The sequence below is a fragment of the Primulina huaijiensis genome, unplaced genomic scaffold, assembly GCF_012295235.1.
Source record: "Primulina huaijiensis isolate GDHJ02 unplaced genomic scaffold, ASM1229523v2 scaffold43021, whole genome shotgun sequence".
NCBI lineage: Eukaryota > Viridiplantae > Streptophyta > Magnoliopsida > Lamiales > Gesneriaceae > Primulina > Primulina huaijiensis.
The window spans coordinates 2,087-29,608 of NW_027360378.1; the positions used below are offsets into that span (position 1 = coordinate 2,087).

General features: G+C 33.9%; 3 protein-coding genes and 2 long non-coding RNA genes across 8 annotated transcripts; 1 reads left to right on the top strand and 4 right to left on the bottom strand.

The window, feature by feature from the left end:
* Positions 1-2,602: 2,602 nt before the first annotated feature.
* On the bottom strand, positions 2,603-5,788 carry LOC140969893 (uncharacterized). 2 transcript variants are annotated; one of them, XM_073431411.1, is made up of 7 exons: positions 5,533-5,657; positions 5,210-5,448; positions 4,398-4,470; positions 4,174-4,267; positions 3,960-4,076; positions 3,816-3,873; positions 2,603-3,395 (listed from the first exon to the last, which is right to left on the bottom strand). In XM_073431411.1, exons 3-7 carry the CDS (start codon positions 4,450-4,452, stop codon positions 2,925-2,927), a joined length of 795 nt encoding a protein of 264 aa, XP_073287512.1. In that variant the 5' UTR covers positions 4,453-4,470; positions 5,210-5,448; positions 5,533-5,657; the 3' UTR covers positions 2,603-2,924. The 2 variants fall into 2 exon arrangements, with proteins under 2 accessions (XP_073287512.1, XP_073287510.1); XM_073431409.1 differs by lacking the exon at positions 5,210-5,448 and having other exon boundaries at positions 5,533-5,788.
* A 52-nt stretch (positions 5,789-5,840) lies between these two features.
* Positions 5,841-12,217, top strand: LOC140969895 (uncharacterized). Its single transcript, XR_012174026.1, has 2 exons — positions 5,841-5,909; positions 10,151-12,217. It is a non-coding gene; the product is annotated as an uncharacterized lncRNA (long non-coding RNA).
* LOC140969896 (uncharacterized) lies at positions 6,515-7,408 on the bottom strand. Its single transcript, XR_012174027.1, has 4 exons — positions 7,147-7,408; positions 6,893-7,074; positions 6,738-6,818; positions 6,515-6,646 (listed from the first exon to the last, which is right to left on the bottom strand). It is a non-coding gene; the product is annotated as an uncharacterized lncRNA (long non-coding RNA).
* On the bottom strand, positions 7,466-10,165 carry LOC140969897 (protein FAR1-RELATED SEQUENCE 5-like). Its single transcript, XM_073431415.1, has 3 exons — positions 9,867-10,165; positions 7,560-9,285; positions 7,466-7,515 (listed from the first exon to the last, which is right to left on the bottom strand). Exons 2-3 carry the CDS (start codon positions 9,271-9,273, stop codon positions 7,466-7,468), a joined length of 1,764 nt encoding a protein of 587 aa, XP_073287516.1. The 5' UTR covers positions 9,274-9,285; positions 9,867-10,165.
* LOC140969894 (ABSCISIC ACID-INSENSITIVE 5-like protein 2) lies at positions 10,550-14,234 on the bottom strand. Of its 3 annotated transcripts, XM_073431414.1 has the most exons (4): positions 14,075-14,234; positions 12,719-13,427; positions 12,548-12,619; positions 10,550-10,882 (listed from the first exon to the last, which is right to left on the bottom strand). In XM_073431414.1, the coding sequence occupies exons 2-4, from the start codon at positions 13,373-13,375 to the stop codon at positions 10,814-10,816; spliced, it is 798 nt and encodes a 265-aa protein (XP_073287515.1). In that variant the 5' UTR covers positions 13,376-13,427; positions 14,075-14,234; the 3' UTR covers positions 10,550-10,813. The 3 variants fall into 3 exon arrangements, with proteins under 3 accessions (XP_073287515.1, XP_073287514.1, XP_073287513.1); XM_073431413.1 differs by lacking the exon at positions 10,550-10,882 and having other exon boundaries at positions 11,105-12,619; positions 14,045-14,207; XM_073431412.1 differs by lacking the exon at positions 10,550-10,882 and having other exon boundaries at positions 11,111-12,619.
* Between the last annotated feature and the right edge of the window lie 13,288 nt (positions 14,235-27,522).

Sequence of the window (27,522 nt, forward strand, 5' to 3'; positions counted from 1 at the left end):
TAGCTACTTGGATTTTTTTTAATCAATCCATGTCCATTTTATTAAGTGGAAGCCATTCAAATCGTTGGTCTAAGTTGGATCAAACAAATAAATTTCAAATAATTAAGTTTCCAAGGCACAAATATATATATATATATATATATATATAACTCCATCTTTAAATTATGATAAACTTGGCTTGTACGGATTGATTTCAAGATCAACATGATTGAACTAGTTCTCCCTCGATTATATATAGCTGATCACAGTCTTTTCCCAAAGATCGTCGTGAACTCCTCCCATCCAAATTAAAGGTGTGTGATCATACTTCTATTATATTGAAAGTCATAAAGAATAATGTAAAGACACAATTTGGCTTGTACGATGCGATGACTACAGATACACAAAAACTCATGTGAGACGTTCTCACTGGTCAATTTTTTGAGACATATATTCTATTTGAGTCACTCATGAAAAAATTAAATTACATATCTTTATAGTTTCTCTATCAAATTTATAAAAATAATAAATTATCGTACTAATGGTTAAGTTATTATTGATTTTTAAAAATTCTAAATTTAAACATCTTACGTCATATATGTGATATAGTTTCAATTTTATTTTTACAGAAAAAATTTATCATTCATTACTATATAATGACAATAAATTACTTTTAAATAAATAATCAAATTGTTAGTATTAATATATTTTATGTTAATTCTACCAGTTGTGACGGCGACCGAATAATCTTCCTCGGATATGTCTTTGGAGTTTGGGTGTTGCATATATATGTGTCCATTCTCTTCTTCTAGTCTAGCTACCCGTGAAAGTATATGAATGCATGTGCAATTAACATAAGATTATAAGTAATTATAAAACAAAACCAATTGTTAGTTATAATTAAATACGAAATTGAAAGTATATATGAAACTGTTGAACTGAAAAGAATTTGAAAAGAGAAAAAAAGTGAGATATTGAGAAAAGTTGTGGGGGGTTAGCGAGTTACCGAAAAAGGAAAAGTAACAAAAAGTGATACGGGCAAAAGATGTTGATGTAGAATGAAACAAAAATTTTGGTGTCATACGACGTATCAAAACATTTTTTCTATTTCTTCTCAAAATAAAATAAAATTTTTTCATTTTTGAAAATTTTGTCTCATGCATTGGATCATGTATCTTGGAAAGCGATCGAGTCTCGTTTGGTGATAAAATATATCATTTTATTCGGAGTTAAGTTGAGAAGGAAATTACTTTTCTTTATTTTCAAAACTTAATATAAAAATTATAATAATTTTTACTTGATTAATTTAAACCAGTTATAAAATTATTGTACCATATCAGCAAAGGATAAATGATGAAAGCATAAAACAAATTTGACTCGATATATAGAAGTTGACTTATCTGATGTCAAGTCAGCAATTAGATCAAAATTATTGAAATTAAAATTTTGTATATCAACATCTATCCCATGTTTTTATGTAAACACCCGCTATCTTAGTAATACGTCGCAATACATTTCTAAGAATACGTATATTATCTACGGGTAGCAAAATTTCGTGAGTTTGATTAAACCATATTTGAAATATATTAAGAAAATTATATTTTTGGTCCTGTAATTTTCATGTTTTCATATTTAATCATATTATTTATCAATCTGTATTCTAAGTCCGCTAGTTTGCATTTTTTTTTCGATTTTTTTTTTTTTTTTTACATTGGAGTGCTAATGAGATACCATTAAACGATTATGTAACACCAGAAAATTTTCATGTTTTATTAAAATTGAGGACATGATAGTAACCTCATAGAAAGGACACTAACTTATTCTTCCAACTTTACCTTTATATGATACTAATATTACACTTTTATTTTTTGTTTTAAATTTCAACACACTTTTATTTATTTTTATTTCAACAATTCAAATATCAATTTAGTCCCTCCATAATTTGTCAAATTTCACTTTAGTCCATCGATAATGATAAAAAAGACTGTACACATACGCATCGCGTGTGCAGAGTAACTAGTATATATTATGTGTTAAATAAGACAATCATCTTTACGACAAAAAAAAAAGTTTATATATTTTCTCAATATTCATATCAGACACCTACAACCAAATTAGGTGTCTCAACAAACCTAACTTTTTCGCGTATTTTTTTAGTCAAGTTAAATATTTAATTCGTATTTGAACCAAATTAAAAAATATTTAAAAAAATTTTCGAACTGAACACAAACCCAAATATATTATTTTATTAATATAATATAAATATAAATTAAATAGATCGCTTTAGAGTTTTTCGAATATTTATTTTCGAACAATAACACAAATAACTCGCGAACATGTTCAAATCTTTCGAGCCGAACTCAAACTCGACCCTTCGAACAAAAAATTATAAACTTTTCGAGAATCGAGTCGGTTCGTTTACTAAATCAAATACAAGAAAGATGACCTGTGTACGTACAGTCCCATTAATAGAGAAACTCTTTTGGAGTCCAGATAGAATCAAACAGGTGATGCATGATAATTGTATGTATCCGTATAATACATAAATATAAAATTGTAAAATTTATTCACTAGCGTGTATATGCATAGCTGAACGTTGGAATAAAACTAAAGAGATGGGCAGTAACAGTGATTTTTCCAGGTTCTTAAAAAGAGAGTGATGTTAGGCATCCTTACATTTGTACAAAACCCAACTGAATAGAAAAGCTACCGCTGAAAAGCCCAAACTATCGCATTTCTAATCTAATTCAGTATCTCCTAACATCCTAATGAACTATCAGCAGGTGAAAACTACCAAAAGTTGGGTTCTCGAGAGGAGATCTGTTGTTATCATGCCACGTCCTTAATGGACATATGTATATACAAGTAACCATTCTAATTGTGCAAAAAAAGCTACCAAGTTGTGAGATATACAGGAAAAAGGCAAGACCATGGCTGTGATGCCTTCATCCTTCTTCATCATAATCTTCGTCTTCCTCATCAATTGTCCCATTTAGATTAGTAAGTTGAATAGGATCAATAGCCATCTGTTTCATGTCATCCAGGGACCAACCAGGAATTTCTTCAGTTTTTAAGTAAGGTGTTGGCTTGGTTGAAGAGTCAGGAGGCACTCCAGCTAGTTTTGGGGTGGAGTCACCGGTCACATTTAAGTCAATATTTAGGTCAAAATTCCTAACAAATCTCTCGGAACTCTTTTCAACTATAGGTTTTGATTCTGCAGAACCTGCAACATTATCGTCCTTTCTGAGATTTTCTTCTTGATTCTCACCATTCTGGTGAAACATGTTAGGATCATCCTCAATTTTTTCATGCTGACCGATTGATTCCTTTACAAGCGTGCAACTACGTCTACCCCTACCTCGACCCCTACCCCTGCCCCTACCTCTTCCACTACTGCTGGTGTTACCAGTTTCAGGCTGCAAGAAAATAGCCACCCATGTTTAATAAGCATCAACAATTTTCAAGTAAAAACTCATCAAACTATCATTAGTTTAAAACTCGTTGTTAAAACATTATTGACAGCTATATTCATCTACTCGTATGAATGAACTAGGAAAAATCATCTCTTTGCAAGGCAATCATAGGTATATCTTATATACTATTTCTAAGCTACAGCTGCAACCAACGGGTTGATGATTGGATATAATGGCAAACGCAGCGATCACAGAGCATTGAAAAAGATAAAGATATCTTCTCAATTAAAAAGTCTAAGGATAATTTCTTTCCCAAAAAAACAAATAGTGCTTGAATTATTCTTTCCGCAACCAACTTTTATTAAAAGCCGTGTTAATATACTGTTGGTGCCAAAACTCATGACAAAACATAAACCATCTTACCACGTGTATCCTTTTGGACTCATCATCATTGCCATGTTCTTCATCTTCTAAAACCTTTCTGCATGAATAAATCATAAAAATTACAAATTTCTGTAAGTATTTTTCCTTATTGTAAGATAACAAATTTCCTCCAGTTTCCCAAACCTTCTCTTTGTAGCCGACCGATCCTCGGTAGCAGCATCTGAGCCGCCTAAATCAGGAACCTTACTGACAGTGTCCTTCAGGAAGTCAAACACATTAAAAGTCTGCACGCATTGCTTCCTGCAAGTGAAAGTCAATTGTCGGAAAATGATCATCACAAATAAATGCACAAATATGCAGGAACTGCTTCCAAACCAAATTTCAAGAAGAAACTCACAGATGCAAAGAATTAACAGTTTTTGCTCCTCTTTTCAGGGTAATCTCATAAGTTCGATCACACAAGTCTTGCAGAAATAATTCCAGAGCTTTTGCTGCACATGCATAATTAGAAGATGTAAGCAGAAAAGAGCAACTAATCTGACAAGTTCCAAAATAGTTAAAAGTTCTCAACAATTCGAATTCAAAATTAACAATCACCAACAAACTATCGAAATTACTTACAAACTAAAAGTGGTACAGCCATAGCAATCTTCCCCACGTCCTCATCGGCTTGCATAATCTTTTTAATACGAGCCTGAAAGAAAACCTTTCAATTAAATGACTAGAAAAAGTAACTAATGCAGGGGTAGTTGCCTTGATTATAAAAAATGGGGGCAAATTTCTCAATACTGATTTTCCTTGTAACTAACCAGATCCAGTTCACAAGTCAATATTCAATAAATGGTTAATGCGCCATGAATTTTGCCAGATAAATGCACAACAAAGTCAAGCATATATATTCAAGCAGAAAAAACTTAGATCGACCTCAATTATTGTAGACGCTTCTTATGTAAAAGACTAATATGTTTCTTAATTGCATAACAGCACAAAAGATGTGGCTGTAAAACATGCGAAAAGCTCATTTTCGTTGATACGTGAAAATTATAATCAGTAAGGCACTAAAAACCAATCAAATCAGGCTGTTTGGAAAATAATAAGATGACAGATAAGTCAAAATAAAATCTGAAAATCAAGTCAACCAATCTTGATTGCAATATTAGAAACTGTTGCGAAACATAATTAAAGAAAGCGTTTTTTATGCCACACAGGACCGAGCCAAACAACTGTAAACACCACCTCCTGAACCCAAAGTCGATGTTCTTCACAATTCACATGTATATTTATGTCAATTGAGTAAAAAGAATTGAGTACCCCAAAAATAGGCCGCATGCTGTCGCTACCTTGGTAATTTTTCTGGTAAACAACGCCATTCAAATGTTAAAAAATAAAAAAACGCTAAACTAATCAACCAAACACCCAAATTTTCCTTTCACCTTTTCCCTGTGTACTAAAAATTGCCACACCAACCCTAACTCTCACAAGCTTTAATAAGCTCCCTATATAATTCAGAACAGTCAGCCACACAAGTAATACAACATCATAAACTTTCAACAGAAGACTCACCTCAGGCTCAATTTCAGTCACAAATAAAGGAAACGAAATACTTTAACCAGACAACAAAACACGTCCGTTTGTTTCCTCATGTATTGCCACACAAACATGAATCACGAAACTGCTCCAAAATTTTCAACAATAAAATCAAATCCACGTGCATGAATAAATGGGGAAAAAATGGGAACAGGCGCAGAGTACTCACCGCCGGAAAACGAGTGTCGAGCTTCTTCCTCATAGCGAACCAACGACTCCAATCTTTGGAACCCTAGCTATGTATAATAATAATAATACATAAGTATATGAACCTCTCCAGCGCGCAAATTTCACCCGTTGGCCGTAGAAAATTCTTCTCCGAATTCCAAAAGTTTAAATAAAAAAAAAATAAAAATTAAATAAATAAAAAAGGAATAATTATCCGATAGATTCGCTTTTCTCGGACTTTCCACCGCACGATTAGGTTTTACTTTTTACCGAGTCAAATTCCAATCTCTCCTATTTTGCAGTTGGATCTTTAGCCACGTCGTCAGATTGGTTATTAGACCCAATAAATTTGCGCCACGTAATAAAGAGCACTATAAAGTTGTAGTCCGAATCTCGGGTGAGTCTATGCTGCTCCAGGAGTCATACACACCATCTCCTTTTTACTGACATGTGTCCTACTATATTATTTTTTAACTTTCTCTTTCTGGTTTTGTATTGCTTTGTTTTTTTTTTTTTTATTTCNTTTTTATTTTTGAAAATATTTCTTATTTTTTTATTTTATTATTTATTTATTATTTGACTTTTTTCTTACCGTATAAAATTGAAAAACTCAATTTTGAGTGATTCAATTAAAAGTTTAGGACTTTATATGATAAAATTTAAATATTATAAAAAATTTATATTTACTAAAATTAAATTTGAACTCCTTATAATGCACAAAAAACTACATCATGATACTAAAAAAACGATGTAAATGATACTAAAATTCAAACATGAAACAATCATCATAAAAAAAATATATATTTTCCGACGAAAACTTGTGTGAGACGGTCTCACGGGTCGTATTTTGTGAGACGGATCTCTATTTGGGTAATCCATGAAAAAGTATTACTTTTTAAGCTAAAAGTACTACTCTTTATTGTGAATATGGGTAGGGTTGACCCGTCTCACAGATTAAGATCCGTGAGACGGTCTCACATAAGATCTACTCATATTTTCCAACCAATAGATGAGTAGCATTATGTTTTCATTGCAATATTTGAGCAAAAACATATTTAAGCAATGTCATTCAAAATCTTCAAAAGATGTCCAGAACTTTGAGGTCTTCAATTATCCTGTAAAAAAATACACCCAATTTATAATAGTTAAAGACTTTATGTTTTATATAATAGTAGTGTCCATATACATTTAAAACAAGGTACAAACATGTAGAATGTTATGACATAAATATTGCATCAGATTTGGAGTCAATCCACTTAAGTTGTTATGTAATCCATGTTCATGCTCCTTTGTAAGTATTATGTGAGTAATATCAATATATTTAATTATATAATCAAACAACATATATATTTTTCACTCACAATATTGATTACCGAATTTAATGTTGGACAAGATAATTGAAATGGCAAATGAAGAGGAGGCATTTCTTGAGCTCCATTTTGAGAAGATTACGATGGATGAGTGTTTGTTCCTCCAAGTGAAGGTCCATCTCTTGCATGATGAATCTTTTCAACTCTACCCATCATATTTTTAGTTGTTCTTTCTATATATAAAGAAAAAGTATCATTTAAAACAACAATATAACTAAAATGTTAAATTTGGATATAAATATTACCTTTCCTTTTCTTCTCTTTGGAAACCCAATGGCTTCGCATACTAGAGTTATTTATTCCCTTTGATCTAACAAAAGCAGGATCACGGATGACTGTTTGATTTCTTTGACGATCATCTTCACCAACATTTTCATCATTTACTTTCAAGTTCTCAAGCATGGAATTCAACTCTGTCGAAAGACTTTGAAGCCCTCTTCTAATCAATTTTTTCGCATCAACATGAACCGTACTTTTTGTGATAAGATCGTAACAAAGTCTCATCATTTTATTTTTGTACATGACATCCGACTTTCCATACCAAAATTTTCACCACATTGTACTCTATTTCGAATTGTTTTCATCCATCGCATCTTTATGTATTTCTCCGGTATCTCATGCACATTCATAAATTTTAGAACAATCAAAACATGCCTACACAACACTCCAACAGTCTCAAAATAATGATAAGTGCATTTGATTTCATTAGTTTCAACATCTAGTGTGACGTTTCGAATCCTAGTTGATTGTCCAAGTGATCTTATAGCAAACTCAAGTGGATTGCCCATGAAAGAAGGCAGACTATCAAACTCAATGTCTAAAGAATTCACCAATTCTTTTTCAAATATTTTGTAGACTTCAAGTGTGTAAACATATGCGGCATGTCGTAGCAATGACTGATTTTTCACCAAAATTGCAGGAAATTTATGTCGACACTTGTAGTCTTCTTCACTCTCTTTTATTCGCCAACGTTTTTGAATTTCTTGGAATCTCTTTACAAATTCAAAAAGAGTAAAAGTTTTCTTTCCACCATCTTTCAAAATAGAGTTTGTGCATTCACTTCTAGAGGTAGCCTTAAGTCCAGCACAAAATCTATAATTATGGAATGATGTTGACCATTTACGTCGTATTTTGTACATTCCCCTTAGCCACGAATGGTTTTCAAGAGCAAAATCATGAATCATTTTTGTCCACACTCCCTCAAATTCTTCTTCAGAGTCACAAGATTGCATACACTTCATAAACATACCCTTAAATGCTTGATTGGTATTCAAATGACCCAGATGCGAAAGAGCATTTTTTGAAATGTGCCATTGGCAAAGACGATGTTGTGACGAAGGAAACACCGATTCAATAGCATTCATCATAGCTTGACACTGATTCGTAAAAATTGTTTCTGGTTGTTTTCCTCCCATAGATTCAAGAAATGATTTAAACAACCACTTAAATGAAGTCTCTGTTTCATCAGACATGAAAGCTAACCCAAACATCACATTATCCATATGATGGTTTATGCCGACAAAAGGAGCGCATATTAAATTATACTTGTTAGTACGATAAGTTGTATCAAAAGAAAGCACATCGCCAAAGTATTCATAATCAATCCTAGCTCGGCTATCTCTGAAGAAAAAATTAGACAGATGACCATTTTCATCCATTTGGACATCCCAATAAAATAAATCTTCATCATTTGATTTAGTTTTAAAATACTGTATCAATTCGAAAGCATCACCATTTTCAACCCTCGAGTGTCCCTTCGTCACATAATTCAGATAATTGTAGGCATCTTTTCGAATGAAACCTAAATTCTCCACCCCGTGTGACTCTTTTTCCATATATGACAATGCACTAGAAGGTTTTATCCCGGCCTCTGACATTACTCTTAAAGTTTCACCTTGAGCATATGAAACCTTACAAGCCGATCGCAGCAAATATCTTTGACTTTCATCAACCATTTCATGATTATGTTCAATCTCAAAAATGGTGACTCTCCAATTTTCATTTTTTTTCCTCCGGATTCTAAGTCTTGCCTTACAATTGGTTCTTGTTTCTAAATTTTGATACACAGGTCTATTATTATTTGCACTCCGTTTTTCATCCTTTATTCCTTGGGATGAGCATTCAAATTCTTTCATGTAAAGATCTTTAGAACCACTGAAATAAGCTTCTTTTCCCTTCCGAGCACTAAAACCTTTCGTCTGTGCATACTCACAATATAATAAATATGCATCGTCAATACTTTTAATAGTTTGACCAACATTTAACTTTTTCTCAAATTCTTCAATTGTAGAATCAAGTTTCTTCTCAACATTCAGTCTCAAATCTTTCAGCTTTGTCACCTCCATCAGTGCAATTAACATCATTTTCATCATTTGACATCCAATCTATAAAATAATAGAGATAAAAAGTATCAATATAAAACATCCACCTGCACAATATAACTCAAATAATAAATAAATAAATAAATCTAGAAGTCATATTCTGAATCCAAAAATGTTAAGCACCCGACAATGTGTCAAAAATTTTGTTAAATCATGAAATTACTCTTAATATTCACACATAGTATCGAACCTGCACAAATAAAAATGCTAAAACTTAATGATGTTAAATATCATGACTCCACAATATTAGAGCCAAAAGAACCAAATCATTTAAAAAATAATAATTATTCAGATTTTATATATATTTTTATTAGGAATATATAATGAGTTTTTAAAAAAATCAAAAGCCAAATCTTCCCTTTTGCATATTCCTAGATAAAAAAGCTAGATATTTCCAATATAATGCACGCAATCTTTCCATATTGTGTTATTTTGGAATCTCATTTTTTTATTTTTCATTATGTTAATATTTCGTTCATATGCATGAATGGAGATAGTAATATATAAAGGAAAGTAACATTTGTGTTAGAAATAATGAAATAAATGACAGTTAACGCATTAAAAAAACACTACAAAAAGTATACCTTCCATTACAAAATTACAGATGCAGCTGCGGTCGAGAAGGCGGGAAGAGGATGCTCGGTGGAGAAGCGGGAGAAAATGCTCATTAATTAATCTAATTTAGTGTTATGAAGACTGCCACCTATTTTCTCTTGCCTTTACTTAACTATGGTTGGGCATTGAAAACATAAAAGAAGAACTATGATTAAAGCAATAAAAAAATAAGAGAAAGAAATTTTAAAAAATAATACAATGGGACACGTGTCAATCACAGAAGGTGGGGTGTATGACTCCTGGAGGAGCATAGACTCACCCCCGAATCTCACTGGATAACTTTTTGCGATGAGCAAATTCTCATAGCATCAATCCTTCCAATTTTGCCCATCTCACCACACCCAAAAATAGACCTCGAGGAAATATTTAATTTAATTCTGATATTAATTTTATTACACATGAATCACATCAAATTAAAAATTCGTCTAACAAAATTGACTTACATACAACCTAATAAAAATTTGTGTTACATATTAAATCTAGGGTTTAGTTAGACCCTATCCATGAGATATGATCCAAATATTATCTAATGGTTAGATTAAATTATTGTATAATAATCGGCCCAGTGATGTGAAGCCGCTTCACTTATTCCAAAAGGTAGATGGTTGAAAAACCAAACAATATACACTACTTGTTTAGAATCGATGCCTGCCAAGTGCCAGCATGTGGGAAAAAAAGGAACATTCCATATCTTTCCCAAGACAATTTCTCCCATCTCCTATAACATACACGGCGATGGTTCACAGACCCTACATAGACGTGTTTTCTTTCAATTTACATAGAAAAATAAACGCAAAGAAGAGGGCATCTGCATCAGAAGCCAAAACCAATTCTATACCCTAATCACCCAAGTCAAAAAAAAAAAATATTACTCTATGTTCGGGGAGCTAAAACGACCTTCCCTTCTCGGGTTATGTCAAATCGAGCTTGTTCTTCGGAGCTGGTATCTCGGTTCGGAAAAATCACGAGCCATCTCATCAAATTCCTGACAACAATAGAAACAAATAACCATGTCAATGTCATGATTCAGACCAGGAAATTTGCTTCCTTCCTGCTACGGGGCTTCTTTTATCCTACTCCGAGAGAAATACTCCATGTGGATAATAGTCATTAGATTAGGTTGGGAATACACAGTGAAAAGTTCTACCGATGTGCCATAGAATTTGCCTTGATTAGGAACCCAATGACGGCCCGCCCCATGATGTGGGTCGGTTGAGACAGGTCACAAAAGGAGGGAAATTAATTATATATATTTTAATTTTCCAGGTTGAGTGGGTTGTGACCCAACTCAATCTATCATTAGAGCCAACCAGATCGATCTGAGTGACCGGAAGCTTGATTTCACTAAGGCATTGATCACTTGCTCAACTAAGTAAAAAACCTCACACATAGCATACCCAACAAAGAATATCCTTGAACTTGATATGCACTACGTTGGCCCTGGTCGAGAATTAGATATGGGAATTAACTACAAAGAATCGAGATGTTAGCAATAAATAGGGAAAACATTGTTCAAGACAAGCCACGGAAAAAAGACACAAAGCTTCTGAAGCAAGACTGATCAAAACTATGCGAGAATCCACAGAGGTTATTCTGTAGCAGTGCGTGAGAGTATTCTTTGACAAACTGGGTTGGGAGGGGAAGAATTCTAAATTACTCATGAGTATGACAACTGTTTGAAGTAAAACAGTATCATACTCACAGTTCAGATGAACTACACTTCACAAATCAATTAACTTCTTCAATGTTTACATGAGAAACGTAAGTGCACGTGCACTTTCGCTTTCTTGTTTTACATTGACGCAAATGAAAAATAAGTCCAATTAAATAGTGACTATCCAAAAGTTAGGCATCCTTAAGAGATTGTATCCCCTGAAAGTCTATAACATGACTAACGAGACACAGAAAAGCACATCAGCGCTTGAATTACACAACATGCCCCATACACAGAAGAGTCGATTCGACTTTTTTCAACCTATCTGACAGGTCTTATCAAGATTCTTTCGTCAAACAATTCTAATCAAAGATTTCTGAACCATGGCTAATACTTTTCCTTCCAAAGAAATACGAATTTCCCATTGGACAAAAGTATGCCTGTAAAGAACAATGGCCTTTACCATTTTGCTGATTAGTTAACCATTCCTATTTCCTAATATGCCAACTGAAATAGCAACAGAAGCCCACAAATATTCAGCAACAAATGTCGGGCCAGTTTAGATACAACAGAACCAAGTTCCAAAAGATGCTTTATCAAGCAGTACTTTTACTACTGGCTTTCTTAAGCATTTTAAAAATTAAAATCAATCTCAAAAAAACAAAATGTTTCCTCACAAAAACTACTCCATCCAAATGCGCTCATTATCTTCGTTAAACTATTCGAAGCTACAAAAAATGACAGTTCTGTTTCCGTCACTGTCTTTTATTGCGCTAACTAAGCATTCACAACTTTTAAACATATTAACTGTTATGACATTTTAAAGCAGACCAATTTGTCCAAGTACACAACATTTACTACACTAAATACGCGTTTGAATTGCAAAATTTATTGCTTCACCAAGAACTAGAGCGATAATGGTATTAGGATATACTCTGACAAAGCATCATAGCACTCGCACGGTAGGATACTTAGCACGACACATAGGTTACTTACCTTTTCTTTCGTAAGCTTCAGATTCTCTTCTTCAAGACGCGACACCTTGCCCACCAACTCATCGTGATAAGCCTGTTCGACATCATTAATATTTCAAAACAAAATCTGGCACAAATTGGAGATAAAATGAAGATATTCATGTGAAGTAAAATACTACAATTAAAATCCTGCCTGCTTTCTTGCTCGTGAACGTGCAGCTGACTCCCTATTCTTAATTTTTCGTCTAAGCCTCCTCTCAATTGTATTCTCAAGGTCTGTTGAGTCTCTCCTCCTCCCTTGCATTGGAGTATCCGACAATGTATCGATTGAGGCAGAAGGAGACAACCTTATCTGGGTCGGAAAATTGTGAGAAATCAATGCACTATCCAAGGACATGGCGGTTTCGAGGGAAGCATCAGCCACACACATCCCGGCTTTTACCAAGAAGTCTTCCAAAGTGGTCTCCCCAAGAGTCTTCCCTCGTTCTTGGCCACTCATACTCTCCAAATTCCTCATTTTGTAGCCTTGTTGTATGTCCCTCCACACCTCATTCACAGTCTTTCCTGGAAATGCCCTCACAAGGGACAGGCTTGCTTGGCGCTGCAGTGAGGCTGCAGGGGAATTACTGCTCGGGTCCATTCCCGATGAATATCTCGCCTCAGCAGTCAACACATTTTTAAGCAATTCATCGAGATTCATGTGGCCTAATGGTTTACCTAGATCACCTAACCGATTTTCCACTTCATCGAGTGTGAGGCCAAACCATGAGCTTTTTCGTGCCGATGGATGACGTACGTGAGATTGCTGCCCACTACCACTCACTTGAGAATTCATTCTCTGAATTCCCATCCACTCTTTGGCGGACAACAAATCACAGGCCCAGAGTAACCAAGAAAAGGAGCTAAAAAGGACAAAAAAACTAACAAATAAGTCATTTTTAACAAGTAATAACCACAAGAAATGGTTGATTTAATACTAAGTTTCACTTTTAAGACCTCAACATCTACCCATATAAGAGGATACAGAGGATACATGCATGTAGGTGGCCATATAGCTTTTCTTTAAGAAATAAAAAAAGAGCTCAGATGCATTAATCGAAGTTGTGCACCCTGGAGAGTAGCACGAAGAACCCTCCAAATTGATTCTTATTTTCAAAATACAAGCTTCATTCTCAACATTCTTTGCACCAGATAAACAATCAGCACACGCCTACGAGGTTAGCAATAGCTTCGCCGAGATACAGAGTTCGAATTGTGTCCATGTAAGAAGAAAGGTGCAAATTAGCATTCCCAGGCAATCAAATTCCCAAAAAAAAAAATGATTTTAAAATTTGAGAAAATCAATTCAAAACTAACCAAAACGCAAAGAAAGCAAATGGAAGGCCAAAAGACAAAATCTTTAATGACCCTGGAGCCCTAATGGGAGAGAAAAACCAGACAACAAAGGAGTAAAAACCCATTTCAAGAGGAAGAACAATCGACCGGCGATCACAACACAGAAAAACAGAGAACAAACAACCTTTGATTACAGAGAAAACAGCGCAAGTACCTGGCAGCAGAAGAGGATCGGATGATCTCGATCTTTTTCACAAGAAAAACATGGAGACACGCAGAAAAGATCAGAGCCCGTTGAGTCTTCTAACTTGTTTGAGGGATCCACGTGTGCGTTGAGTCTTCAGCTAAAACAAATCTTCATTTGGGTTTTTGGCAGATTGCACACCATTCATAATAAATATTACATTATGACAATTATTATTATTATTATTTATTTCTTGTTTCTTAATTATGACAAAATTAAACTAATTAGAGAAAAAATATTTCCAAATATATAGAGTTATTTCTAACACTATTTTTTCTGAAATTGAAAATTGCATTGATGCTATCGAAAAAAGTAAAATACTTTGAACCAATAATCACATTTCAATTTCTTCAACTAACAAAATCGAACGCCTCAGAAATATTCTTTTGTATAAAAAAATAGGTGAGATGACTAACGTATGAAGGACATATAAAAGACTAATTGATAAGTGTTATGCGTTTTTTATTTGTTAGACATGGATTTTAATTAATATGAACTTTTATAACATGTGCATGATACTCGCGAGAAATTTAGGGTTCGATTTCAACAGGTGTCACTAGTCCAGACGCAGGCTTCGAATTTGTCCTTAGCATGAAATCACGAAGAAGACCGTTAGAAGGGGGCCGTGAGGGTGTCCCGGCGTAACCCCTCCGACGCTCAAGTCAGAGACTGAGGATATATGGGAGAAGCAGCTAAGGGTGCTGCTGAAAAGTAATATAGTGAATAAATGAATAATACGCTAAAACCTGATATTTATAGGAGGGTACTTAGGTCCTTGATGGACCTGTCTTCCATTTAGGTTAAGGATGGGTCAAGGGTAATGGGCTCATCTACGAGGTATCAGTGTCAATCATATTTATGCATATTCATGTAATATTTTATAATATCTTTAAAATATAAGATTTTTAGTATATAAAATGGATCATGGATTGCAGGAGATATTTCTTTATTAAAAAGAAAAAAAAAAGTACTTTATTTTATTTAATTCAACAGGTAGAGAAGCACGTCTCTGTGTCAATTCATGCACAATTTGTGTGGACATATTTAGTATTTGTTAATGATATAATTATACTTTGCCCCATTCAGTTTTTTTCTTTTTTAATTGTACTTCTTGTTCAACCAATTCATACCTTTCTTTTAATTTTAAATTTAATGTGTGAGCATAACAAAGTAGATAATTGAATGTATCAATTGCACCAATTTTCAAATGAAGCAAATTCGAACATGTAACGTTGGTTTCATGATAAGAAGAAGATTAAAAGTTTGTTGTTTCATCGAATAAGAAGTAGAAGCAACTACATCATTAAAAAAAATTATTTATTATATGAGAAAGCCAAATGATACCAACAATATTCTAGGAGTCTACGTAATTAAGACCGGATGTCTTGTGTTCAAATGTTGGGGAAAAAAATAAACCACTTTCCAGGGTTAATATTCTATTAGTGACAGTTCATGTATAAGAGTTACAACTCATGCTAGACCAACACACTCTCTATAATCAATAATGATAGATGTATATAGACTACTGCTCATATTAGACCAATCTACTTCCATGCTCGTTACAATTATTTTGTTCGTTTATGGTTTCTTTCTCCTTTCTGCACTAATTAATCTAAACGCCTTCTTTCATCTCTGACAAAAGTTAATGTGTTGACCTTAACTTCTCATTTTGAGATAATACATAAACTCATTCCTAAAGAACCTTTGTTTATTCAATGTAGAGTAGCATAGAAATCTAGCCAATCAAATTTATTTACACATATAAATAGAACAAGGAACAAACAAACAAATATATTATACATTATTATATTAAAAAAGTAACAAAAAAATTATATAAAAAGTATTATTTTAACTTGGGTAATTTGTAAATAAGTACCCAAACCCAACTTCAACTTTATCCTAATTCCCTACGCTCAAAAAACTTTGTTTAAATCCCCTAAACCATTAAAAAGACAATATTACCCTTATATGTGCTTACATGTGTTAATTTCAAATGATTGAATTTTCTGGGACGAAAATGGTATCAAAATCTAGGTAAAATTCTTTCAAACACATAAATTTATTATTACTGAAGTAATTAAAGGTTTGAGGAGGAGAATTTTCTCAAATTACATTAATCCGAACCCAGGTTCGAGATTAATTCTTTGCAGGAGTTATTCCAAAATTTTGGAATTTTTGAAACAGGAAAATCTAACCAAGGTTAGATATCAAGAACAAAGATGAACTTATCAGAGTCCTGGGATAAACTTATGATTCAAAATAATAGATTCCTAGAAATAATACCAGATTCATCTAAACTCTCTGAAGATCTTAGAGAAATTCAGAAGACAGTACAGAATTATGGCAATATGCTATATTATATAACACAAAATGTGGAGAAAATCCTTGAAAACCAGGAAAAATTCTTGGAATATTAAAGGATATTCGAACAAGACTTCAAAACCTAGAACAACAACCAAGTTCTAGTAAGAGGACTTCAGAAGAAATGTTACCACCATCATTTGGTACTGAACCCTTATTATATCAAAGAGAGAATGACAAATTGATGACAAAACCTTTAACTGAAGAAGAAAAATTGATAAATTTAATCAAAACAGTCTTAGAAAAGAAATTAATCTGATGATGACCTTAGAAAGAATTGGTCTAGAGGATCTTCAACACCTTGCATAATCTTTTGCAAATCTCAAGGTTGTAGATCTAAAGATGAACACAACTGGGGGCTAAAAAACCACCATAACCTGGTCATCTTTTCAAGAACCACCAAGGAAAAGTGTAGGATTCCAGAATATAAATATGAGAGAATCCCAACCCAATTTCCATACTGGAGGAGAATCACTCCTAGCAGGGACGAGGTCAAGGAAGAGTTAAATTCATTTGCACCAAATACCTTATGAGAAATCTGTTTTAGAACATATACATCCTTATGGAGTTATGCTTAACATTGATGTATAAAAACAGAGAATATCTCATAGATGACTGGACATCAACTATGAGAATCGCAGCAGGAACACTTGATCTCAACAGAGGGAGATTCATTAAACTTTTAGAAATGAGTCCTATGAGATCAGTTAAAATTGCTTGGGATATGACTTCGATAGAAATCAAAGAATCAGTCCTAGCCGGAGAATCTCTTAGCGAGATAGCCGGAAGAATGGCTACTCTTTTTAAAGCACAATTTATATGGATAAACTATTTTAACAGTCAAGATACATAGAAGAAAAAGAAATATACTTAAGCTCTATATAGTCTTGAATTACATTATATTTGTTTAGTGGATGAATATATTATGTTATTCACTAAATATAGATGAAATTCAGGGGCCGAAGAAAATATAGCAATGCAGCTTTTCTTTGCCAAAATGCCAAGTCCCTGGAGAGAAATGCTCGTAAGGGAATATGTCCCTGGCAATCCAGATACGCTGGCATGAAGAGCCTCTTTTCTCAAATAAAAATCGGAAGAATAGTGTCATCTGACATCATTACAAAAGAATTATAAGAGATTAAGGGGTATTAAGAAACGAACTCATTTGTGTTGTAAAGAAAATGATCTTTCAACAATTATTGAAAGTAAACCACAAAGACAAAAGAGGAAGATTTTTAGATCTCATTCTTATGCCATAAGTGGAAGAAGTTCTTGGAAAACAAGAACGGTATGGTCTATATAGAAAGCCAGATCTTACAAATCTGGACAAAGAAGTGGATCATCAAGAAGTATGATATCATCTCAAGCATCGAGTACATCTCGAAACACATGAAGAATACTTATAAAGAAAACTTTCAGAAGAGCTCACACTCGAGCTAATGAAAGTTTTAAAGATTGCTATTGTTGGACATGTGGAGCAAGAGATCATATCTCAACCAATTGTCCAGAAAATGAAAAAGAGGAATAAAATGCTTCGATCCAACCCCGGATATTGAAAAAGCAGTTTATTATAAGAATCTTATTCAGGTATATCGGTTTGAGAATATTGCCTCAGACGAAAATATATATGAAGAAGAAGAAGTCTTAAGTTAAGAAGGATCTAATGGATCGAAATCATAATCTGACTGAAGGCAATGTGTTTCAACACGAAACACATGAGGATTTGTTTGGATTCTTTAGCCAAACAACAATATCTTATAACATGGTCCAAATGATCATGAGAGAAAACCCTAGTCTTCAGAGATATCAGGGATTCTCTACAGGACATGTAGAAAAATTCTTAGGAAGTCTTGGCCTAAAAAACAGAAAGCATCATCTAATCTATAAAGTTTCCAGAAGGGAAATAGCAATTCCAATGAAACTTACAGGAAATAGAATGGAGATGCAGTTAATTCCTTCTTAAGAAATTAAGGAGAAATTATAAAAACTCAAGATAGAAGTAGCACGAACCATGTCGTGGATCCATATTGAAGCAATCCAGATCATGATAAAAGCTACTTTCAAAGAAAGAATAGATTCATCCATTGACATCTCTATATGTGATAAACGAATAGGTAGCCTTCAAGATTCGGTACTGGGAACAATCTCAAGAAATCTCTGTGCAGGAAAATTGTAGGAGTAATTTATCCTAGAATTGCCTACAATTTGGCAGACCGAGATTTCAGTTGAGCTTTGATGTTGCATCAGAACTTCAAAGAAAAAAAGCTGATGAAAGAAGGTAATAGACCGTATTCTATTACCTATCAAATTTCATATGCTCTATCTAATACACATCATTCAGAATTGTTTATTAGAAATAAGTTTATTGAAATATCTGAGATATTTGGAAAAGTTGATTAGAAAATGTATCCAGAAATAGTTGAGTTTCTCTTAATACAAGAAACATATATCCAAATACAAGACAAACCGATTCTACAGAAGAATCAAAGTCTAAGATTGAAATCAAGAAGACTATCTTTTCAAGAAGATATAATTACGAGTTACAGGTGGGAAAAAACACATGTGCAAGAAACCCAACAGACACTAAAAAGCTTTTCGACGATAGGAAAACTTAGATGTCCATAAGGGTGGAAGGAAGTAGAAATAGTATTTGATATTACGAAACAAAGGAATCAATTTCCTTGTAATACCATATACTATTTAGAACAACTTATGATATGAACTTACCAATGATTGATCAATATCGGAGAATTGAAAGTTCATATCAAAGGAATTCCAGGAAAAGAACCAGATCAATTGGTTCTTGGACTAGCGTTTCTTGAGGAACATAAACCTTGGAAATGTCTAGAGTTTGAAATGGAGTTTATGGCAGATGATAAAATGTGAAAAATTCAATGAACACAAGCCCATTCTCGATATACATTCCAGTAGGAATGTTATACGAACAATATAAGACATAATATTTTGCTGCTTATATTGATTCAGGCGCTGGAATCTGTACAACAAAAAGAAGAGTTTTTCCAAATAATTTGGAAGAAGATCTACCTAAAATTTGGATTAAAATGATAAAAATCATAATTGGAGGTGCTGGACAAACACCTTGGTATAAGGTAAAAACACCACCAATTTATTTTCATGATACAGGAGCTGACATTTTGTTCGGAAATAATTTCTTACAAATGTGTAAGTCCTATATGCAAGAAAATGAAACTAGACGATTAGTGTTCACAACACCTTGTGATCACAAAATCATCGTCCAGACACTAAGAGAGACATTTTTACAGAAAATTGCCAATTCAGTTTCGCAGAAAACGTGGTAATGAAGGAAAAGTTTTGAACCCAAAAATGAAATATTCTAGACGGTTTGGAGAAACAATGCTCCAACTAAGAGCAGATAAACAACTCCAACCAGAAGAAATAGAATGCTTCAAGATAGCTCTACATAATAATGAGGCAGAGTTTGAATCCAAGGTATCATTAGAAGATGTCAAGAAAATGATCAAAGAAAATTACAATGAAGATCCCTTGGCATGGTGGGATAAAAATCAGCTCAAAGCTTGCCTTAAAATTAAGAAATGTAAAGAATATGAATTTGTCTGTTGCAAGTAAATCCCAATGAATATAGTTGATCAGAGAGATATGCAAATTATAATCAAGGAACATCTAGACCTTGGTTTGATCAAAGCAGGAATTTCACCATACAGTAGGCAAGGATTTCTGGTAAGAAATCATGGTGAAATAAAAAGAAACAAACCCAGACTAGTAATTAATTATCAAGAAATTAATAAGATTCTTGAGTTTGATGGGTATTTTATACCTAGTAGAGAACATATGATTAGTTGCATACGCAATGCGAAGATATTTTCGAAATTTGATTGTAAGTCTGGATTTTATCAAATTTGGATGCAGGAAGAAAGCAAGAAATTCACAGCTTTCTCCACACCACAATGACACTATATTTGGGAAGTATTACCAATGAGATTGGTCAATTCACCCCAGATATTCCAAAGAAAAATGGATAATCTCTTTAAAGATTAGTTTAAATTTATGTTTGTCTATATTGATGATGTTTTAATAGCATCTAAAAATATGGAGGAGCATATCAATTATCAAGCATTTAGAAATTTTCTCTAATGTTTGTAAAAAAGAGGGATTGGTTCTATCTGAAAAGAAAGTAGTCATTGCCAAAAGAAGGATTGAATTCCTCTGAATAGAAATCGATGAGTCAGGAATAATTTTGCAGGATCATATAGTAGAAAATGTGCAAAATTTTCCAAACGAGCTAAAAGAAAAGAAACAATTTCAAAGTTTTCTTGGAGTTGTTAATTTTACTGGGATGTTTATTAAAAACCTAGCAAAACACAGAAAAGTGTTTAGTCCATTATTGAAAAAAGATGCGAAATTTATATGGACAAAAGAACATACCCAAGGACTTAGTCAACTAAAGTAGATTTGCAAAAATCTTCTGAAAATGGCTATTCCTCAGGATGAAGATGATCTAGTATTATATACGAATGGCAGTGATCATTAGTGGGCGGCAATTTAAACAAAGCTCACAACTGAAGGAGAACTGTCATGCAGATATTGCAGTTGACTCTTCTGAGATGCAGAAGCAATAAGATGACATATCAACGAAAAAAAAATTTATACAGTAAAAAGAACATTCGAAAAATGGCCATTATTTTTACTCGCAAAGAAATTTATTTTAAAAGTTGATAATACACATATAAAAGCTTTCTTAAGGAATAAAATAGAATCTAAACCTGAGAAGACCATATTATTAAGATGGCAAGCGCTATGTGAAAATTATATTTTTGATATCGTGATTATTAAATCTCATGAGAATATTCTTGCAAATTTTTAAACAAGAGATGGACAGCGGTGATATCGATGTCATCATAAAAATGCAGAGGCATTTGAGCGAACACCTTGAAATGCTTCAAAACGAGTTCAACAAGCTGGCTTTAAACGCAGAAATTGCGGGAAGGCTACAACAAGCCGATAAGAGAATTGTCTTTGATCGAATCACATGATGTTTACAGGCTTATACTTAGCTATGGTCTGTAATACGAAGGTCTATCCTCCAATACATTGAGAAGCCATTGGTTTCCCAAATGGAGAGTTTTCGAGTACATGACTCTATATCTGGAGCAGGGGATTCAAATATCCCTAACACAAGTGGTAAGTCGGGATCATCTCCAGATGAGTCGGCTGAAGCAAAAATTGAAACTCCAGATTCATATCTCGAGTCTTCAAGTCAACCCTTCACCTCGGGGATCGAAGAAGGAAAGATCAACCTTAGACCTAATACAGACAAGGGAAAATCTAAGGTTGATACTAATGAAACTACAATTTCTCCATTTCAGGTCTATCAACAAATGTGGGAGAAATTAAAAACAAGAGTAGGCATTAACTCCGCCACAATCAGGGTTGATGTTTCAGAAAAATATCCTAGGGTATGGATGAAAAAAAATTCATATCCAAAGGAAGTAAAAGCCTGGTATGAATTCGAGGCACTTGCCTCGGTTTATACTATCACCTAGCTTCCTCGAAATTTCAGGACTACTTAAATGGATTCAAGAAGCGGTTCATAAGACATGGGAAAATAATGATTATTTGTCCAGAAGAGACATTCTGGAGTTATATTTCGTCAGTAGAGCACCAGAACCAGCAGGAAAAGGCTCCGACGAAGCCTTTCATTTCATCAGCAGATCTTCTGTGGAATAGCAAGCTATCGGGGAGTAAAGAAACTCGTTGGAAATTATGCAATATGGCTCATGTGGGAAGTTGGTCGGAACATATCTGCCCAGAATGCCCAAATCAAAAGGAACCATAATTTGGCAAGGACTTCAGACCTAGATCAGACAGGAAGCATCTTGCAGAAACACGACCAAGTGGTGAAGGACTACAACCACGTTTTCCTCAGGGACATAAAAAATTTAAGATTCCCCGACAAAAATAAATGGACATGTGACCACAATCACTTTTCCTTGGGGACAAAAAAAGAAAAAGATTCTCCGACAAAAGCAAGTAGGCATGCAATTTGCCCACTAACTAAAAGACTTGGACCCAAAATACACCTATAAATATAGAGTAAATGGGAACAAGAAAATCACACAAGAATTAAAACGAAATTTGAAACCAAAGAAAATGTATTATACATAATATCTCAAGGTTTCCAAAAGACGGATTAAGGCAACAAGAAAGCAGCTGGTGATCTTCAAATATCTATATAAACTTCTAAAAAAATTGGGTAATGAAATCTCGGCTGATATGATCTAGACTCATATATACTATTTTTGCCAGAAGATAAAACTGGAAGAACAAGCTGTTTCCAGATTAATAATCTAGGAAAAAGACAAAGGGACCACTGAACCACCCACTCAAGAGATAGTGCCAACCACAGCTTGAAGGTATTAAAGAAAAGTTAGGACAAGAGTTTGAAGTCCTAAAAACAAATCCGCAAGGGGTTTCTATAAATAAGAAGGCAGAAGGAAGATGAATGCATCGATCAACCATTTCATTTTCTTTCAAAATAAGTTGTAATATTTTCTTTCAAATTTATGTGAGTTTCTAGTTCGACTACTATTAGCAGCTAAACAAGTTTCTCTTCCTCTACAGGAGGTTATTATGTAATAATATTTTGTATTTTTGAATAAAAAAACCAAGATTTTGCCCCTCTCATGTATTATTTTCAAATTAAACTACTTTACTATACAGCATGAGGTAGGAAACGAAACAGGGTTGTGCTAAGTGTCGTTGAAAGAATCTACGTGAAAACCCATCGGTTGCGATTGTGTGGTTGGACTATGAGGAACAGTCTGTAAATCTCGATGGATATAACCCGACGACACTCTTGTCAAAAAAGTAAACTGTTCAATTTATTATACGGAAGCATGATGAGTCATTTATAAAAAAAATCGATTATTTGATTATGATATATAGGTTAGAAACCTTGCGTAACTATATGTCTTGAGACTGTATTCCTTTAAAAATAAGCTCGATAGGTAAAACAATGTCACGTACCATAAAACAATGATAAGTGTATTATGGAGAAAAAGAATGGGGAGTAAAAACTGAGTTTGAAAAGAAGAGGAAAGAGATTAGATATTTTTTACAAAGTTGTCTTTTAACTTTCTCCATCTTAAACGGAATCATTCATCGACGCTAAGTTTCAGACAATCTTCATTTAATTGTTGCAGCCGTTTCAGAGGAAGCCCCAACCTTATCGCGTACTACAAAACACTGACCCCCAGCCAAAAAGAGGAAAATCCGAGCTAGCCAAACTCCTCGAGAGCCTGAACCCGAACCCATCCACTATAGTGAGCCAAACCCCCAACAACCCGTCACCGAGTAAATGCAAGACCCGAGGGGGAAGAAGTAAACGTTCACGAAGAACTAAGAAGCAGAAGAGGTGCCGGAGGGAGAAGAGAAGGAAGACGACGCCGTTCTCGAGAAGAGAGGTCAAGAAGAAGAAATTACAGAGAAGCCTTCCAAAAAAGACGTCTCAATGAACGAGGAAGATGAAGGTGAATGGGAGGATGGGTCATTGGAGAAGCTTCTTGAACCCTTCTTTGAAGACCAAATAGTTATTTTGATCAAGGGCGCAATAGCCAAACAACCTGATTTCTCAGAAGAAAAATTATGTGAGCAATGTATCAGCCGAGATTGATTTTAATAAACTCATGGAGTTCTTCTTGAAATTCGAGGAGATTGAGGAAGGACCGTTGAGGTTGGATAAACTGGGAAACCAAGAGGTTTTTGCTTGTTTGTTTACAAATATATCGAGAGTGCCAAGAAGGCATTGGAGGAGTCACACATGAAGTTTGTGTTTGTGTTTGTGTTTGTGTTATAACTGGTGTTCAAAGATTACGTGTATTTTGGGCTTTGTTAACTCTGTGTTTGTTTTGGGTTTTATTTACTCAATTTAAAAATAATATTTATTTTAATAATATTTTAAAGTTTTATCTAATTATTATATTTATTTTATCTACATACGCATGTAAGCTGCATATATAAAGTTCTTGAATATGCATAGGTATCATGAGGTATGTCTCTCTGTAAGATCATGAAACTCATTAGGAAGCGTACGATATATTCTAAATTGATTCTTAGTCGATTGAGCCGTCTAAAATAAGGATAAAAGTCACTTGAGTTTGAGATTAACATCTATGATGTAAACGTTGTGATTCATTGATAAGGACATGAAGATGTACATTCGTATAAATGAGTGAATATTTGATAATAAACTGAACAACACTCACTCGAACTTTCCAAGTGGTTATCACTTATCGAGTGAAAAAATCTACGATTAAGGTTGTACATCATTAGTCCTTTAATTCAGAACAACGTGGAGGCTCTACGTACTAGCATGCACTTTGCTCTGTTTACCGACTCTATTGAAGGTCATCAGGTAACGATGTTGGGTGTAATTTTGAAATACGTAGGAGCTAATGCATTGTAGTCGATGATTCACCGCTCATCCATGAGTGAATATATTCTATGTAATCTGTGTTAAAAATGCAAAGAATCTCTTGCCAAAGTAAGACATGTGCATTTTAGAAATGAGTTTTCCTAGTTGTACATATCATGTTACTATCATTACTCAAAGATACATTACATAGTTATCGAATTCATTTGCAACTCTCGGTATACAAATTGTTACAGATTCGATTGAGATATATGAGTTGAGGGGACCGTACAGTAATATAACCATAGCTTAAGGTTATTGCAGGTACTATCAGTGATACCTAAGGGATAATGGGAGATGCTACTAAACGTTATGTGAGACAGTTATTATAAAAATAGATCTCGGGGCCTGTAAATTTTTTGGCACGACCACCCCGTAAATATGACATATCAAAATTTAAAATATCTGTAAAAAAAATGACTCAATGACGACGCCTTTGTATTAAAAAACAATCACACACAAATGCCGACCAAACAAAAATCAACAGTTCACAAGCAACAGTTCAAATATAGCCTGCAAGGCACACAACAACATAAAATAACCAAACGCACTATAACAACTACAAATCACTATACAAATACACGAGACATCTCTCCGGTCAATAGACTTTGATTTAAAGCGGACCAAACTCCAAAATAATAAAATTAGACTAATTGGGAGACTTCATCCCTGACAACTGAATAATCATATCTCAATCATGAGCTCCACAGGCAGAATCTCCACCTGGTGTTGCAAAACTACTCGGGTGCCCAACAACAATCATATAGCCCTTAGTATAACATACTGATGTTTTCTAGTATGAAACAGTTAAACAACAATAACGATAATCATAAATCATGCATAACATATATAAAATAAAATATGCAATGCATGAACATGATAATAGAAGCTAATGAACGGTATGATAACAATAGGAGTAATGCTCGAGCAACAACACAAAGGAGAACTATATCATCATGCAGCTAAACCGTCCTGCCAATTATGCGAGGTGTGTCGTGTTGTGTCCAATAAACACCTACGACTTGACTTCTATACAGCTGATAACGATATAACAATAATGCACAATAACGAACTACGTATAATGTCAATATTTCAAGTGCATATCATACAAAAAATACGTCAAGAAATAGACTTATCAGGGATAACATGCAAGTCTAGAGCATGACAGAACTCAGCTTATAAGATCTCACTGTTGGAAATTGAGGGGCTTTCAAAGTGGTGTTCGAGCTTGATTGTTGGGGTGATTGTTTAGCCTGTGGGGTTTAATTGTTAATCAACACCATAACTAACCCGGCCCACGGACTTGGGGACCATAAAAAAGATACGGCCCTATACCTTGATGCTTGCGTTGTCTTACAATGAGGTTTACCCTTGCTTAAAAATCATATCCATCCTCTGAATGAAATTTGTGTTTGGACCTATTTTGTTGGAACCTTACAAGTTTCAGGTAAGGAAATGGAAGTTTTTAAGACATAAAAAGATGTGAATAAAGTTTACGAATCCCGGGATTTGGTTACTACTGTTAAAAGAAGAATAAAAAAATTGGTGAGCAGTAAAAATAGCTCAAACCTTTAACATTGTGATGTCATTCACACAAGGAAATGAATGAAAGTTAGGAGGGATTGGGTTCCCTCACATCAAATTGGACTTATGGCATCATGTATTGAAGAAATACATATGATTGTTAATTACGTTACCTGTAAATTTCAAGGATACTGATGTCATAACGTAAGTTGTACATGATAGATGAACCTTTACGCTGTTAAATTAGTTTTTTCAGCAGGCACAAAACTCAGGACATGTAGTTTTTGATAGTTTCATTTGTATGCATGTAATCTCTTATCCCAGATTCCATATTTTCATGAGGGGATAATTTTTTGTTTCCAGTTTATGGTTTTAACGTGTTTTAATTACTTATTAAAAGCTCTTTCCTTGTTGCAAAATGTTTCAATTTACCAAAATCTAAAATATGTATTTCTTTTCTGTCAAGCATTTTCTAAAATAATATCTTATTTTGGCTCTTTAGCAACTTTTAAAAGGATTATGATTCGCCGGTTCGTCCTATATTTGTCTCCTTTATTTATAAAAATGTGTTAATTGAGAATCCTTCTCTGAGTCTGCATTTTCTTGATGTTTTCCCACCGTGCATTATCTAAAAAGATTTAATTTTTAATTTAATGCTGGATTTGATGCATTTTCATGGCTTCTAAGATGAGATGAAGCCAAGCATCCATTTACCAGCACTGACTGTGTTGGTAGTCCCCCTGGTGGCTTGAGTCTCAATTAACATACATGCTGGAAAACTCATAAATATTCCATTATCAATTCTGTAAATGCATTACTTTTTTTGGTATCCGACATCCAATAAGCCACTACCTTCCTCCAGACTTGGAAATCGGAATTTCAAACTGAATTTAATATAAAGGCTGAAAATTTGAGTTTTGGGGTATCTTTATGCATAGCGAAAAAATGAATTATGGCAGTCGTGGGATATCACTTGATTATTCTTAAGCAAAATTAACCATTTCATAATCAGAATATGACCCAAATGGGATGCAGAGACTGTTCATCAAGTCGTTTGAGTTGG